This window comes from Chrysochloris asiatica, unplaced genomic scaffold (genome assembly GCF_000296735.1).
Source record: "Chrysochloris asiatica unplaced genomic scaffold, ChrAsi1.0 scaffold00041, whole genome shotgun sequence".
NCBI lineage: Eukaryota > Metazoa > Chordata > Mammalia > Afrosoricida > Chrysochloridae > Chrysochloris > Chrysochloris asiatica.
The window spans coordinates 21,601,900-21,617,992 of record NW_006408559.1 but is presented as its reverse complement, the minus strand read 5'-3'; the positions used below and the strand labels follow the sequence as shown (position 1 = coordinate 21,617,992).

The 16,093-nt window shown below is 48.1% G+C and overlaps 2 protein-coding genes across 2 annotated transcripts in view; both read right to left on the bottom strand.

Moving 5' to 3' along the window:
* Positions 1-2,932: 2,932 nt before the first annotated feature.
* ATP6V0E2 (ATPase, H+ transporting V0 subunit e2) lies at positions 2,933-9,626 on the bottom strand. Its single transcript, XM_006861210.1, has 3 exons — positions 9,523-9,626; positions 7,915-7,962; positions 2,933-3,026 (listed from the first exon to the last, which is right to left on the bottom strand). The coding sequence occupies exons 1-3, from the start codon at positions 9,624-9,626 to the stop codon at positions 2,933-2,935; spliced, it is 246 nt and encodes an 81-aa protein (XP_006861272.1).
* Positions 9,627-9,859: 233 nt separating this feature from the next.
* SSPO (SCO-spondin) overlaps positions 9,860-16,093 on the bottom strand; it is a 38,099-nt gene continuing 31,865 nt past the window's right edge. Inside the window, 1 exon segment of the mRNA XM_006878176.1 lies at positions 9,860-10,096. Within this exon segment, the coding sequence (XP_006878238.1) occupies positions 9,860-10,096 (237 nt within the window).

Here is a 16,093-nt window from a genome sequence, read left to right as displayed (position 1 = left end):
CACACCTTTCTGTCCAGCCACTCAATGAACATCTCCAACGTCCCCCAGCCACACCCACATGAAACCATCAAAGACCTGAGGTCACTACATCCCCTCAAGGCTGCTCCTCCTCTGGGCTCCCTCGTCCTGCTCCAGTCAGCCTGAGGACCAGACCCTGCCTTGATCTGTGTCGCTCATGGAAGTATCACCATCACTGAGAACATCTTGCTTCTGATCTCCACATCCCACCACTAATTAGATCCTCAATCTGCCCACCTGCTTCTGTGCTCTCGCCACCACTAACCAAGTTCACACCATCTCTTCCACCTGGACCACTGTGTATCCTGAAGGGAAATTTCCATTAAGTCACTTCGCTATTGAAAACTCTCCCGGCTTCCCACTGCCCTTGAGCACCATGGAGTCAGTTCCAACTCATACCGACATGTACAGGGTTTCCAAGGCTGTAAATGTTTTTGGGAGCAGAAAGCCTCACCTTTCTCCTGTGGAGTGGCTGATGGGCTTGAACTGCTGACTTTCTGGTTCTCAGTCCAGGGTTTATCCTAGAGTGGCCGTGTCCCACTGCCCGTAGATCCATGCAAACTCCTGACCTGAGAGGTCTGGGGCCACCTCACTTCTCCCCAGTCCTTGTCCACATGACCCAGATCTAACCACCCCTCCCTCCTGCCCCCTTCCTGCAGACCTCTGCTTACTGCCCCTCCTGTCCTTGCAGGATTAGCGATCCTCCATGGCACCCCAGCCATGCCCATTGCAGACAACCCCATGCTGTGATGGCGAGGAATGAGGTGGGCAATCCCCAGTAAGGGTGGAGACCCCATTTATTGCACAGCCGGTTTGCTCTGCATCAGGACTCATGCACTGTACAATCTAGACCACAGAGGGCCAGCACTCGAGGGTCCACACGAATCCACCATCTGCCTCCTGCCAGGCCTTGGTGCTGGTAACAAGCAGGGTGGTGAGTAGCCTGTGTTTTCCTCCATGCCACAGGAGAACGTCATTCTCATGTTGTTTTCCAGGCTGAGGCTCCAAGTATGGGTGTCAGCAGGCAGCCCCCTTTCCTACCCCCAAATAAAATCTCTGAAAAATTGGAATCTGGTGGGTGGCAGCCAGTCATTCCCACGATGCCTTATTCACTAAACATAAATTGGGTTTCTCAGAGAATTCAGACTCTCAACACCCTCCACTCCATGGAGAATAGGAGTTTGAAAAGAGGGTCTGGGGTGGGATGTTAATGGGGGGTCCCAGTTCTAGGAACTGGCCAGAATCATCATGGTCTATGGTGTTTCCAAATTGATGTCAATCAAATGAAGTCCACATGGCGGATACATGGCAGAGCAGGAAGACTCGGTGGAAATTAGGCAATGTGGGCACAAGCCTGGCTCTGCCCCAATATTAGTCTCCCAGCCTCAGTGTCCTCCTACGCCCACCCCCCATCTAATGATGACACTTAACCCTCACCTAGCACGCAAGTTCTCACTGAAGGCAGAGATGCAGGGCTGGTCTCAGGAACCATGTCCCCAAGGACTGGTGCACAATCCAATCTCCCTCATGACACCTGTCACCCACCACAGCCTAGATGAAGCTGAGGCTAGGCCTCCCAGGGGTGTCTGCTGTGCTCAGACCGATGGACCGTCAGGCAGACAGACTGCCTCTGCAAAAGGCGAAGGAGAATGATTTACGGGCAGGGGGGAGGGAGGTAGAACAGAACATTCTGAGGGAATAAGCCTTTCTGGAAGAAGCCATTTTCTGTGGCTTTGTAACAATAATGCTAACTATGAGTAGATGTTAGCTTCAAGTCTGGCCCAATTATGATGCTGCTCTTCATATATAAATGTGATTCCACTACTTCAACATTTTCAGGAATTTCACATCCAAATAAGTCAGGAAGTTAAACAAGCCCACAAAAGAGCAGGTAGGCCCCTTCCACTTCATGCGCGAGATCCCCACGGTGGGATGGGGCACAACCAGGATAGCCACTGGGGTTCCGAGTCCCCACCCAGGCCTTTCTCTGTGAGCCAGTCCAGTTTCTTCTCCACATGCATGTTGGAACCATGTTCTTCCTGGGGGGGGGGGGGGGGAGGACGGGGGAGGGAGAAGGGAAGTTCTCAAGCAGGGGAGTCTCAGAGCTGGCGAGTCCTGCTCCAGCCTGACCCAGCTCCAGGCTTTCCCTGCACCTCCCCGGGACACAGACTGCTGGTAGATGGTCTTTGCTAGGAGACAGCATGAGTGAGCACTGGGAACATTGTGGTGGGGTCCAGGGGGAGCAGAGGTAAGACAAGGGGTGGTTAGGGACAGCGACACCAAAGTCATCCAGAGAGCTGGGGCACCTGAAAAGTATCACATGAAGGATCAGATCCTGTTTGTGGGGATACCCATACCCAACCCTGGGGTCCCCCACGATCCCTCCCAGAGGGGCCTGCCTCACACCTCCTATAACCCGCCCTGCAGATTCTGTGACACCCACCACCAGGGCTGAGCAGGGAAGCACCTGAGGGGGCTGAAGACAGACAGCTATAACTCAGTGAGGCATCACCCCATCCTCCCGACCTCTTCATCCTGCCTGCCCCCTCCTTCCTCCCCATCTGGGCGCCACATGGACCCCATTTCTCCTGGCTGTTCTCTGCCTTCAGAGCAGGGGTCCAGCAGCTTTGGTCTCAGGGCTCTTCTCGACCTCCACGCTATCCAATCCAAAGCACTGGCTGAGGCACCACCAGCCTCCTCCCACCTCACCCTACCCCAGCTGTGTGCCCAGTTCATTGCTAGCCCAGCTACAACACTTTGTTATTTGTTGATGAGGTGCCAGCTCTCGTCCCCAGGAAGCAGTATTGGGTCCCACCTTCCCCTGTATCCAGCAAAGATAACCAAGTGAGCAATCCCACCTGGGTCCCTCCTCACCCACAGCTGCATTCCATACCTGGGACAGAAGCCACGTCAATCATTCCCACAGGAAGCGCACGTACCAGATGGTCTCATTCTTCAGCTGAGGGCCAAACAAGGGGTTCAACTGAGCCAGGATGGTAATGAGCCAGCTGCAGGACAGCAAAGTGGGGTGAGCCTGGACAGAAGGGTCTTGCCCCACGCCCCAGAACAGGCCCAACTCGAGTTTTTGGTTTCAATTGCTTTGCATGAGTCTGTAGGGTTTCTGAGTGGGGCTGGACCCTGGGGTTTGGAAGAGCCAAGTCTGCACCGTCAGGGATGCTTTGGGAGGATTCTCAGCTGCTGAGGGACTCCCTCATAAACCTCTCTGGGCCTTTCCTACTGTCACGCCACAAAAATGCACCTTCATTTTTTCCTTCTCCTTCAAGAATAAAAATGAATGAACAGCACAGAGATATGAGAATTGATGGCCAAAGTGCCATCACCCCAGGTCTAGTCTGAAGGATTTGTCCCTCAAGCCAGTGGAATGACTCCCACCCTGTCAGGAGGCAGGACAGTGGAGAGATGTCTGACCCCAGCACTCATGACAATTGGCTCCATTGGCCCCAAGCAATTAGCTCCAAAAGAATCGCTGGTAGTGAATAACTGTGAAAATAGTTCCCAATGCCTCACATCAACTTCTTCAGTCTGAAATTCATCAAACATGCAACCATGATGTATTGATAATCACAGGGGATTGGGATGCAAAGGCTGGAAACAAAGAGGAAGGATCAGTAGTTGGGAAAATATGGCCTTGGTGATAGAAATGATGCTGGAGAACGAATGATAGAATTCTGCAAGACCAATGACTTCTTCATTGCAAATACCTTTTTTAAACAACATAAAAAGATGACTATACACATGGACCTCATCAAATGGAATACACAGAAATCAAATTGACTACATGTGTGGAGAGAGATGGTGGAAAAGCTCCATATCATCAGCCAAAACAAGGCCAGGGGCAGACGGCAGAACAAACCATCAATTGCTCATATGCAAGTTCAGTCTGAAGCCGAAGAAAATTAGAATAAATCCACAAAAACCAAAATATGACCTTGAACATGTCCCACCTGAATTTAGAGGTCATCTGAAGAACAGATTTGATACATTAAGCACTAAAGACCAAAGACCAGAAGAGTTGTGGGATGACATCAAGAACATCATACAGGGAAGAAAGCAAAAAGTCATTAAGAAGACAAGAAAGAAGGAAAAGACCAAAACAGATGTCAGAAGTGACTCTGAAACTTGCTCTCCAGCATAGACATGCTAAAGCAAATGGAAGAAACGAGGAGGTCCAAGAGCTCAATAGAAAATTTCAAAGAGCAGCTCAAAAAGACAAAGTCAAATATTATAACAAAATGTGCAGAGACCTGGAATTAGAAAACCAAAAGGGAAGAACACACTCATCATTTATCAAGCTAAGGAAGCTGAAGAAAAAATGCCAGCTTTGACTTGCACTACTAAAGGATTCTATGGGCAAAATACTGAATGATGCTGAAAGCAGCAACAGACGATGGGCGGAATACAGTCACTGTACCAAAAAGAAATGGTTAACGTTCAACCGTTTCAAAAGGCAGCATGTGATCAACAGCCAATGATACTGAAGGAGGAAGTCCAAGGTGCATTGAAGGCATTGGCAAAGAACAAGGCTCCAGGAATTTGTCTTTCAACAAATTGATGAATAATGAAGCACTAGAGGCATTCACTCATCTATTCCAAGAAATTTGGAAGATAGTAACTACCTGGCCAACTGACTGGAAGAAATCCATATTTGTGTGCAATCCAAAGAGAAGTGGCCCAATGGAATGTGGAAGTCATCAGACAGTATAATTAACATCTCATACAAGTAAAATGTTGTTAAAGAGAATCCCAAAGCAGCTGCAAACAAACATTAGAGAACTGCCAGAGGTTCAAGTCGGATTCGGATGAGGGTATCACTGCTGATGTCAGATGGATCCTGGCTAAAAGCAGAGAACACCAGCAAAATGTTTACCTGTGCTTTATTGATTATGCAAAGGTCTTCGATTGTGTGGATCATAACAAGCTATGGGAAACATTGTAGAAAATGAGCATCCTGGAACACTTACTTGTGCTCATGAGGCTCCTGTACATAGACCAACAGACAGTTGTTCTTACAGAACAAGGAGACACTGCACAGGTGTGCATCAGGGTTGTGTTCTTTCACCACACTTATTCAATTTTCATGCTGAGCACATAATATAAGAAACTGGATTATATGAAGAATAACATGGCATCAGGATTGGCAGAAATTAACAACCTGCGATATGCAGATGATACAACCTTGCTTGCTGAAAGTAAAGAGGACTTAAAATAATTACTGATGAAGATCAAAGACCACAGCCTTCAGTATGGGTTGTAACTCTATGTCAAGAAGACAAAAATCCTCACCACTGGACCAATAAACAATATCCATTCAAACGGAGAAAAGATTGAAGTTGTCAAAGACTTCATTTTGCTCGGATCCACCATCAACATGCTTGGAAGCAGAAGTCAAGAAAGTAAATGACATATTGCTTTACGCAAATCTGCTGTAAAAGACGTCTTTAGTGTTGAAGAGCAAAGATGTTAGTGTGAGAACTGAGGTGTGCCTGACCTAAGCCACAGTATTTTCAATAACCTCATATGCATGAGAAAGTTGGACAGTGAATAAGGAAGACTGCTGAAGAATTGATGCATTTGAGTTATGGTGCTGGAGAAGAAATATTGAAAGTACCAGGGACTGCCAAAAGAACAGACCAATCTGTGCCGGAAGAAGTACAGCCAGAATGTTCCTTGGAAGCCAGGATGGCCAGACTTCGTCTTTCATACTTCAGACACACTGTCAGGAGGGACCAGTTCCTGCATAAGGATATCATGTATGGGAAAGTTGAGGGTTGAAGAAAAAGAGAAACACCCCCAATGAGATGGATTGGCATAGTGGCAGCAGCAATGGGCAAATGTGGCAGGGACTGTGAGGTTGGTGCAGGACTGGGCAGTGTTTTATTCTGTTGTATGCAGGGCTGCTATACGTAGGCACTGATTCGATGGCACCTAACAACAACAAGAAGTCACTGACGCTCTATATTCTTAGGGAGGGTGCAGCTCTTCCACCCAAATCCCGAGAGCTGTAACAGGTAGTTATGTGCTTTGTATCCACGTTAGCCCCAGGTTTGTGCTTTGTGGGATAATTCTGAGGCATGAACTTTTCTTAAAATATCCCCACCTTTTTGCCGAGTGGTGCTATAGGATAAGCATTGGACTGCTAACCAAAAGGTTCAAACCCACTAGCTTCTCTGAGGGAGAAAGATGAAGTTGTCTACGCCTGTAAAGATGTACAGTCTCAGAAACAGACTGTACACAGGATCATTAAGAATCAGAATCGGCTTGATGGCAGCGGAGCGTGGTTTTTCCTGCCTCTGTGCATCTAATTTGCAGCATGCGCTTCCCTTCACATCTGTTGATTCAGTGTTTCTAATTCTCCCCACATGGTGGGTATACTTGATCTCTGCCACACCACCACCCTTAATAGCCTGGTCTCTACACCATCGAATCCCAGTCTTCGGAGGCTGTTCCTGAGCCAGGAGGCCATCACACCCTAAGAAGATATGTGCCGAGAAGACAGCACCGTAGACACGCTCTGCCCAGTGGCACTGTCTCTTTCTGCCTGTGTGGCCCGTAAAGGTCTTGAAAACCCACATACCCCCGGGCACTTTACATCCATGAGGCATCACTCTTCTAAATAAATTTCTTTTCCGTGAGTAAGAGGTGAAAAATGTAAACATTATATAAGATAAAAAAGAAAAGAGAGAGATACTTGACTAAGAGGAATCATAATCCATGACATAATCTAATAAAGTATGTTCTAACTATAATACGGAGGCCTGGGGTGGCACTGTGGGTTAACGCGCCAGACTGCAAAGCCGTTTGGACTGCAAAGTCGGTGGTTCAAGCTCACCAGCTGCTCCTCAAAAACCCTATACAGGGTCGCTAGGGGTCAGAATCGACTCCATGGCATTTAACAACAACAGTACATGGAGCGCAGTAGCTCTGAGGATAAACACTGGATTGTGACCCACAAGGTTGGCAGTTCAAGCCTACCAGCTGCTCCACAAAAAAAAAAAAGATGAGGCTTTCTGCTCCCAAAAAGATTTCAAAGCCTCAGAAACCCTTTATGGTGTAGGTAGCTAGGAGTAGGAGCTGACTCAATGGAACTCAACAACATCTACAACACATGTAACAAATCTGAAATAAGTCATGCACAAAATTTTATGTGGGTATTATTCTATGTACTTTTTAAAAATCTATGTTGAAAAAACCTTAAATTAAAAAAAAAAAAAAAACCTGTTGAGAAATATTCCAGTATCTGTAAATGGCTCTGTTCCCTTTTAAGGCATCAACATGCCATCTCTTTACCTATTCGGCTTTGATTGTTCAGAATTCAGGACATCCCAATGATGCTCAACCTAGCCCACAAAAACAGTGTGTAAGTGGCTTGATTAACCACGTGGGAGGCCTCACTTCATTGGAAGCCAGGATGACTGAATTCATGGAGCAACGCAACACGGAACAGCAGGGAGTGGGTGGTGGGTGCCGTTCATTGATGAGCGGGGAAGGGCTATTGTGACCGGGGTCTCAGGAATGCCGAGAAAGAGGATTTGTGGATGCTGAGAAGCTGCAGACTGATGCTCTTATACTCGTGTAGACAATTTTCTATGTCCCCAGAGATACATACTCGCTCATTTCATAGGTGAACAGAGAGCAGCCCATGAGTTACAAAGAGTACCCAGGCCACACCTTCATAGGGGAGCAGAACTTGGATTTGGAGCTCACCGTGTCTGACCTATTGTTTCTTTACCATTCCACTCTGCGGGTGCGTCCACATTGAACAGTTCACCTTCCTGGGGAGGCTCAGGAGTGGAACAGACGGGACAGCAGACTAGAGTGAGGAGGGAAGAAGGAGAGATGTATAGATGGATAACTGTAAGATGAGAGGGTACTTACAAGAGGTAGCAGCAGACAGCGGTGGTCACCAGCATGGTGATGATCACTCTGTAACAAAGGAGGAGGCCATGTCAGAATGGACACAGTGCCCTCGGAGGCCCAGCAGAGACAGAAAAATGCTTCTCGTGCCAGGCCCTTTCTGTTGCCTTCTGGAGGCCACCTGGAGAGTAAGCTAACTTCTACGCAGTGTAAGAACTGCAAGATGAAAAACAAGAGCTTCTCCCTTCACCCCCACCCAATAGTTCCAATTGTAATACAGACATGTTGAGGGAAAACATTGCAGAAGGCTGCATTTGTGCCAACCCACTGTAGAGTCATCTCTGCAATTCAAAATGCATTGGGCAAGGAAAAGGAAAGCTATAGATCACAAACAGGGCAAGAAGCAAGGAGATTATGTGCTATCTTTGAGGCATTTCCGGCTGTAATAACACTTAAAAATGCAGCAGGGAAGATATCACTCAGAGTGAAGAAAGAACTTACTAATAATATATGCAGGAGAGGAGAGACACTCAAGTGGTTTACAGAATGAAGGTGTGGGACCCTGAAGTCTGCAGATCTTTAAGGGCAGACACAAACCCATATATCCAAGTAATCTCCAGACAAAGCTAAACATCTTTCAAAACAGGACTTAAGAGTTTTGATTTAAAGCACTTCAAAGTCAGTGCCAGAGAATGAATACACGATCCAGTCAGCTTTACAGTGCACCTTGGGCCAGTCCTGTCTGTGCTGGGCCTAGGATATGAAACAGTGGTGAAATAGACAATGGCTGAACGCAGGGATCTTGTAGTCAATGCACAACAAATGAGTTTTCACCGAGGATATCAACAAGCACAAACTAAACACTGCTGCCCGATCCACAATAAAAGTGTTTTTTTGTTTTTAATAAGACCAGCTTAATATTTTTAAGTACCTAGCTCTCTGGAGTCCTGCTGTAGCACTGTGGGTTAATACACTGGACTGCAAAGGCGTTTGAACCGCAAGATCGGTGGTTCAAGCTCACCAGTCGCTCCTTGGAAACCATATACGGGCCGCTATGGGTCGGAACCGACTGGATGGCACTTAACACTGTTAAATGATTCATCACATCCTTTCCTGTAATTTTCACGACACCTAATAAAGCAGGTGTTACTGTCCTTCCCTTGAGGAAACAGCTTGGAAAGGGTACCAAGTTTGCTCAGTCACACAACGCTGCTATCAGAATAGGAGAAATGGCACCGGTGGCTTTGAGAGGGTTAGTGTCTGTCTAATCTTCACCTCTCTAAAGGAGAACCAGAAGTCCAGATTTCCTGCCTGTTCCTGGGCTGCATTCAAAACTGGCATAGGTGCCAGGTCCCAGGAGAAGGATGTCTGCTTTCCTCTGCAGCCTGAGGTGAGCCCAGGCAGTACGAGGTAAGAGCTGTTACCCTAGGGCCGGGGGCGCGCACCATGAGCGGCAGAGCGGCTCCCTGAGCCAGGGAACCGGGGGCGCGCAGCACGAACGTGCAGAGCGGCTGCCTGGGCCGGGGGTGCGCACCATGAAGGGCAGCGCGGCTCCCTGGGCCAAGGGCGCGCCGCACGCGCTGGGTAGGTAAGGGGTCCTACAGGGTGTGCAGGCATTGTCTTCCTTACCCACGGTTAGGTCCTTTCGGCACGAACCAGGGTCCGGCGATGCCTATAAGGCCCCAGAACGTGGTGAAGATGATGACCGGGAGAGCGAAGGAGTGCGCTGTCATGGCCGGCAGGGGAATGCCCGGACCGGGCCGCGGAACTGAAGCCGAAGATACGGAAGCGGCCGGTGTGCGATAGTCCGGAGCCTGGGAACGGCTCTGTTATCCCAAGCGATTACCCAACCGGAGTCCGATTAAGCGCATGCGCAACAAGAGCAAAATCGCCTCTAGCCCAAGGGAACTCGCCACGGCCCTTGAGCTGTCACTCAGAGGGAAGGGCGGGTGTTCTGAGACTACAGCTAGATCATTGATTGGCTGAAGCGGAAGCTCCGCCCGCACTCGCTCTCGATCGTCTCCATTTCAAGACCCGCGTGGCCGGCAGGAGGCGCTATCTGCAGTGGCGGGGAGGTAAGAGCCGGTCCTGAGGAGAGGAGGCAGGTGGGTGCGGCGGGCAGTGAGCCCATCGGTAGTGGCGTGTCGATAATGCCGGCTCCTGGGTAACAGCTGAGAACGCGGGGGGACGGCGGGCTCCTCGCCTGCAGTCAAGGGTCTAGACATCCCCGTCCCGGCGGCTGGGAAGGGCGTGAAGTTAGGCTCTAAGACTACGATCGGGGCGGGGAGAGCCGGTGTTCGCCCTGCCCGGGTCACTGCGACGCGAGTAGAGGCTTTAGGGTGAAATCCCCGAGCCCCTGTGTAAATAGCTACAGCATGCTTAATAGGAAATGGGGTTCTGGGGGAGTAAATGAGGAAAGCTCATGGAGGCAGCTGGCGCTGTAAGGTTCAGTGGAAGCCCTGTCTGCTCGCAGACACCAGATTCCCTAGGCAGGTTTGTTGTTGTTGAGTGCCGTGGACTCCAGGGCACATAGCCACCACCTGGCAGGGTACGGGGGAAGCATCTTTTAAAGGCACCCAGTGAGCCCTGTTGCTCCTACAGGTGCCCATTTACCCAACACTCCTTTTCATAAAATGTGTGTGTGTGTGAATGTGCTGAACACCTACTAGGAGTGCCAAGTCCAGTCTAACAGGATTCCACTATCCGCTCCTTCACCTTACCCAAACTCAAAGACTCTCAAGCTTGAGGGGCTTTTAGAGACAAGAGTCTACCTAGAAACAGTCTGTAAACCAAGGGTTCTCATTATACCCCTAGGATTTCAGAGAACCACTCAGTGTGGAAAAGCCCCCAGGTAGCTAAAGTCTCCGGGGTGCCGTCTATGCTAACCGTGCACAGGGAGCATATGGTGTTCAGCAGCCAGAACACTGAGCAGTTTGTATCTTGCATCCTTTCCTTCTAGCTCCATAAGGTTTTTGCTAAGTTTGTCCTGAGTGGAAACTGAGGAAAGTAAACATCTGTTTCTCCTTTGGAGAATACTCATGGTCCAGGAAACAAGGGAGGCCTCTGGTAGCAAAGTGGTTACAAGTCTAGCTGCTGATCTCTCATTTAGCATCTGGAAACTACCAGCTGTTCCGCAGAAGATGAGGCTTTCTGCTCCTGTAAAGATTTACAGCCTCAGAAACCCTATGCAGGGTTGCTGTGAGTCGGAACCGACTCCAGGGCACACCGCCACCAGGAACCGACTGGTGGGAACCAACTCCAGGGCACACCGCCACCAGGAAACAGGGCTGGGCATTAGGCATGGAGTTGGTGTGTCTGGCAGGACCACAAGCTCCAGTTTTGCTTACCTCATCTGGTGCAGACTCACTGCTAACTGGGCTTCCTGCTGGTCACTGAGCTGGATTCTGGAGAGCTGGACAACCTCCCTGGAGCCCTGAAGCAGAACTGGCTCCACAGCCTCATTGACTCTTGACACCCGGCTTCAAGGTGCCTGAGGGAGACAGAGACACTTTATTACACCATCTCTTCTTCCTCATTCCACCCTATGAGATGGCCGGCCTGGGTGGTCCCATTTAACCAATTGGAAACTTTGAGGTCTGGAAACTTGAGTGACTGTTTTTCTGAAGGACACCCCGAATCAGTGCTGAAGCTGAGTCCAGGTGTCCTGGCCTAGGAGCTGCACTGTCTTCTATCTGAAAGGCCTTATTCTAGATAAGGGCCATTACGTGGTCAGCTTTGGAGGAGGAGCTGTGACTGTATTAACAACAGCTAGCCTGGAAAGCTTGCTCTGCTGACCTCGAAGGAATTCTCGTTTACAGTTAAAGCCTGCCTATATTGTAGACATAAATTATCCTCTGACTTAGATCTTTCCGTTTAAGTCTGACTCCCTGACAAAATAGTCCCCATCTCTAAGTCATCTCCATTTACTCAGATAATGCTTTATTTATAGCAGACCACACTATTATATTATACTGTTATATTATAGAGATTAGTGAAATCCCCAAGACTATGGCCTCTAGACTCTCACCAAGCCTTGAACTGAACTCACTTCCGTGGCCCAACTTAGAACCAAACAACAGGCAGGCTTATTAGGTGAACACCAATGCACTCCTTAGAATAATCAAGCAGACAAGATGAAAAGGCAGCATCGCTCTAAGGAGAATGCTCAGAGGAAGGAAAGAACAGGAAACAAGAAGAAATGGGAATGGGAAACACAGGAGCAAGTGGGAAGAGGGCTGTTAAAGTTGTAGGGATTGAGATCAATGTTACAAAACAAAATGTGTATAAATTGTTGAGTGGAAATCCAATTTACTATGAAAACTTTCATCCAAACCACAATAAAAAGTTATAAAAAATTAAGATACTTCAGCTCATTTAAAAATATAAATCATATAGCAGCTTTAAACAATTTTTTTTTTAAAGTCAGTGCAAAATAAAAATAAGGAGGTAAAAATTTTCCGGAACAAAGTTGTTACAAAGAAATACATATTTACATCCCACACAAGCTGCTTAAAATGGATTGGAAAACTCAGCTCGGAATGACAGCATTTCCTTCCCGTTGCTCATCCCGGCTTACTGTACACTATCTGGCAGTGCCTATTCTACTAGAAACTTCCGCTGTTCTACCTCTTCATTCATTTATCTTGTACAGCCAAGAATCCCCCTGTGCTAGGGTGGTGGTGGGAACTCAGTGGATGCTGCTCACATTCTACATAAGGCCGCTCTCTCCTCAGCACCATCTCCCCATACACGTGACGTGAAGGCAGTACATAGAGAAGAGCTGAAGTCAATTTCCCGGAAGAAGCAGGGAGCAGAGAGGTGGCACTCTCCTCAACCTAGATGACCTGGTTGTGCCTCAGGCTCTATGAACCTGTGCCACATGGGTCTTCTGAGAGAGCGTGCATGAAGCATGTGAGCTCTCCGGACCACCAGGGACTCCAAGACCCACTCCTAAAGGATCTCTGCCCTGGTGAGGAGTTCAGGCTCCAGTCTCAGAAGTCTAGCATGACAGATTTTACTACTGGTGGGAATGGATGTGTTTGCCGGAAAGCCTGACTATTCTCTGTAAACCAAATGAGCTCATGTATGAGAAAGTACTTCATAAACGAGTTTGTTGTTGTTGGATGCTGTCCAGTCGATACCGACTCATAGCCACTCTGTGCACAACAGAACGAAGCACTGCCCGGTCCTGTGCCAACTTCACAACATTGGCATGCTTGAGCCCATCGCTGCTGCCACTGTACCAATCCACCTTGTTGCGGGAGGGGGGGTCTTCCTCTTTTTCCACTGACCCTCCACTTTACGAAGCACGATGTCCTTCTCCAGGAACTGGTCCCACCTGACAATATGTCCAAAGTATGAGAAACGAAGTTTGGCCATCCTGGCTTCTAAGGAGCTTTCTGGCGCCACACCAGAACCAAATATAGTAGGATTCCCCCCCACCAAGCAAAAGAAACATGATTTCATCCAAGCCACTGAAAGTTTTCCACAGTGATGCTCATATCAGTTCAAATCTGTAGCTAAATAATCCATGAATATGCAGTTATAAATATTAGATGGCACTGTACAGAGTAACTCACAGCTATATTCATTTCTATTTAATTTTCCTTGGACACATAAATTTAGGAAAGCCTTATAAATGATACAATGAACTATTAGTTGAGCCCAGAATACTTACCTTGGAGTAATAAGAGTTTAAAAAGTTTCAATGATGGGAAAATTTTGTGAACTATCACGTTTACCCTTACAAAGATTTTGAAGTTGTATCTATTGTGACATGCAAACATTTTTTCTAAAACGCTTGCTTGTGGCAGCTCCCCTCTTATCCAAAGACTGGTAGTAAAGCATTTCTGTGATACAGTTAAAAAAAAAAAAAAAGAAAAGGAAGCAAGAGATAGACAAGGGCTTCCTTGTAAGAAAATAAAAGAGAGCCAGCCCCCCACACCCCATGCTGAGTAGACAGAGCTACATACAAAGGTAGGAACATCTAAAACTATACCCAGCCTAACAGCCTACCCAATGCAGCTGCCTGGAAGGGGAAGGGCAAGTGTAGTACTTTAGGATGGGTGAAAGAAATGGGGTCTGACGTCCATGGCTGACTGGGAGATAGCAAGCCCTTGGATTCTCTGGTGCCACTTCATGGAAAGGGAAACTCAAAAGTTCCTTTCTTTAGGTTCTGTTGACTCCTGGGCCTTTTGTTTGTCTCCTTCTGGAAGGAAAGGCTGGCAGGAGGTGAAGAATTCGCTATGCATCTCCCACCTGCTGTTGAGGCTCCCTGCCCTGGAAGCCAGGATGAGGGCCGGAAATTAGAACTTTAGGAGTCTGCAGCCCTTGGCCCCGCCCACTGTACGCTCCTGGAGGTCCCCCACTCAGCCAGGAGGCCAGGCTGCTCCTTCAAGCCTTCAGTCCTGCAGGAACATGGGGGTGACATCTTTCATGATGGGTGGCTTCCTGGAGTGTCCCAGAAGTGAACTTGCAGATGTGCCTTTTCTACAAGTTTAAGGGCTGGGAGGTCACAGTTGTGGAATATCTCACCACTGCCCTGTCCCTGGTACATGGAGCACCCTTACCAAAGATTCTGGACACACAAGAGTCTTTGCAGAAAGTCCATCACTGTCACCACCTCAGAACGGCCTCCGTCCCAGGTAGCACCTCTGCTCCTGCATGAGCCCTTCTCTGTGGGTGCAGCTGTGTGTGGACTCCATGGTGCAGTCCTCTGGACCCCTGCTGGTTCCCTGTGGGGCCGGGGAAGAAGTCTCTGGGTCACAGACGTCTCCATGCCCACTGCTCCCATTGTTTTATTCCCGAGCCCAGCTCCTCAGGCAGGAGACAGAGGGGAAAACAGATTAACAACTCTTCTCAATGCTAGGTTCACCCAGGGTACATTTGGTGGCACAAACAGGGCAGAACAGACTGGAGACAGCGTGCAAGGTAGTGCAAGGGTGTCTGGGAAAAGCTAGGGTCCCAGGAACTTCTCACATATGCCCTGCTGGCCTGGATACAATTCCTGGTGAGGAGGAGCGTACCCAGTGGTGCCACCGGTTTGCCAGAACCACAGATCTCCTTCTGTTGCTGATTCCTCCTGAAGCAAATGCACTGTGATGTCATCAAATGTCACAGGGCCCTGAAAGGAAAAACACCAGCTTCTTACTTAGGTTTGTCTTCCACACTTATGTTTACAACTGCCCAAGAACACCTGTACTTGAGGAATCTATCAGAATTGGGGGTCAACCTACAGACTTACACGCCCCATCTCTGTTGCCCCCTGGGTGCAATCCCAGTGTGAATGGAGACTCACTCTGCTGAGAAGTGCCCTACAGTAAAACAACATTGTCATGAAGAGTGACATCAGTGTCCAACAGTTTCCTGCTCCCTTCCCTGAACGTTATCTCTGACCTTCCCACAGGCCTCAGGACTTCTTAGCCAGTGCCCTCAGCAAAAATTTAGGACATGTTCTTTGGCATAACCTTGAGCATGGTAAATCCTTATCTATGACGAGGTATCTGTTTCTAGAAATTGTCAGAAATCATTTAGAACTATGTCGGTAAATGAAGTCAATGATCAGATAGGCAAAAAAAAAGCTTCATCTTTCTCCTGTGGACCAGCTGGTGGGCTTGAACTGCTGACCTAGTGGTCCACAGTGCAGTGCTGCTCCTACGGAGCCACTGTGCTCCCCAGGGCTCCTATAGTGATACTATTATGGGAATCATCCTTTCAAAAGATCCTTTCTGGGAGCCTAGTAAAGAGCAGGTACTGTTCCACTGTGCTAGCTGGCCACAGAGCAAAGTTACAGAACATGTAAATAACATATGTGATGAATTTATAAGGGCTGGGGAGAAAACGAATCCAGGTAATGGGGTGAAGAGTAATGAGGAAGTCTTTGACTTCTACCCAGTATTCTGCCAACAACTGGTAAGCTATCCCACATCCAATCCAATGGCCCAAGATGTGTTTAGTTCACAAATATCACTGAGTACTATCAAAGGATAGTTCTATAAATAGATCAAACCACTTCCTCAATTAGACTTTTTTAAAAAATGTTTTATTGTGAATTATGTGATAGTTTACATGGGAAACCATTAGTTTTACATTCATCCTATCGTATACCATTTCATTGCCATGGTTACAATCCCCTCCATGCATCATCAACCAACCAAAGGGTATATACTACAAGCCTGCCCCCCAGTCGTCAGCACACAGC

What these genes read in the sequence shown, in the direction of transcription:
- ATP6V0E2 (XM_006861210.1), bottom strand. Translation starts at nt 9,626, where the DNA reads ATGACAGCGCACTCCTTCGCTCTCCCGGTCATCATCTTCACCACGTTC. An exon ending in CCGAAAGGACCTAACCGTGG is followed by an intron (nt 7,963 to 9,522) that starts GTAAGGAAGACA and finishes CCTTTGTTACAG; the next exon opens with AGTGATCATCACCATGCTGG. An exon ending in GCTGTCTGCTGCTACCTCTT is followed by an intron (nt 3,027 to 7,914) that starts GTAAGTACCCTC and finishes GCTGTCCTGCAG; the next exon opens with CTGGCTCATTACCATCCTGG.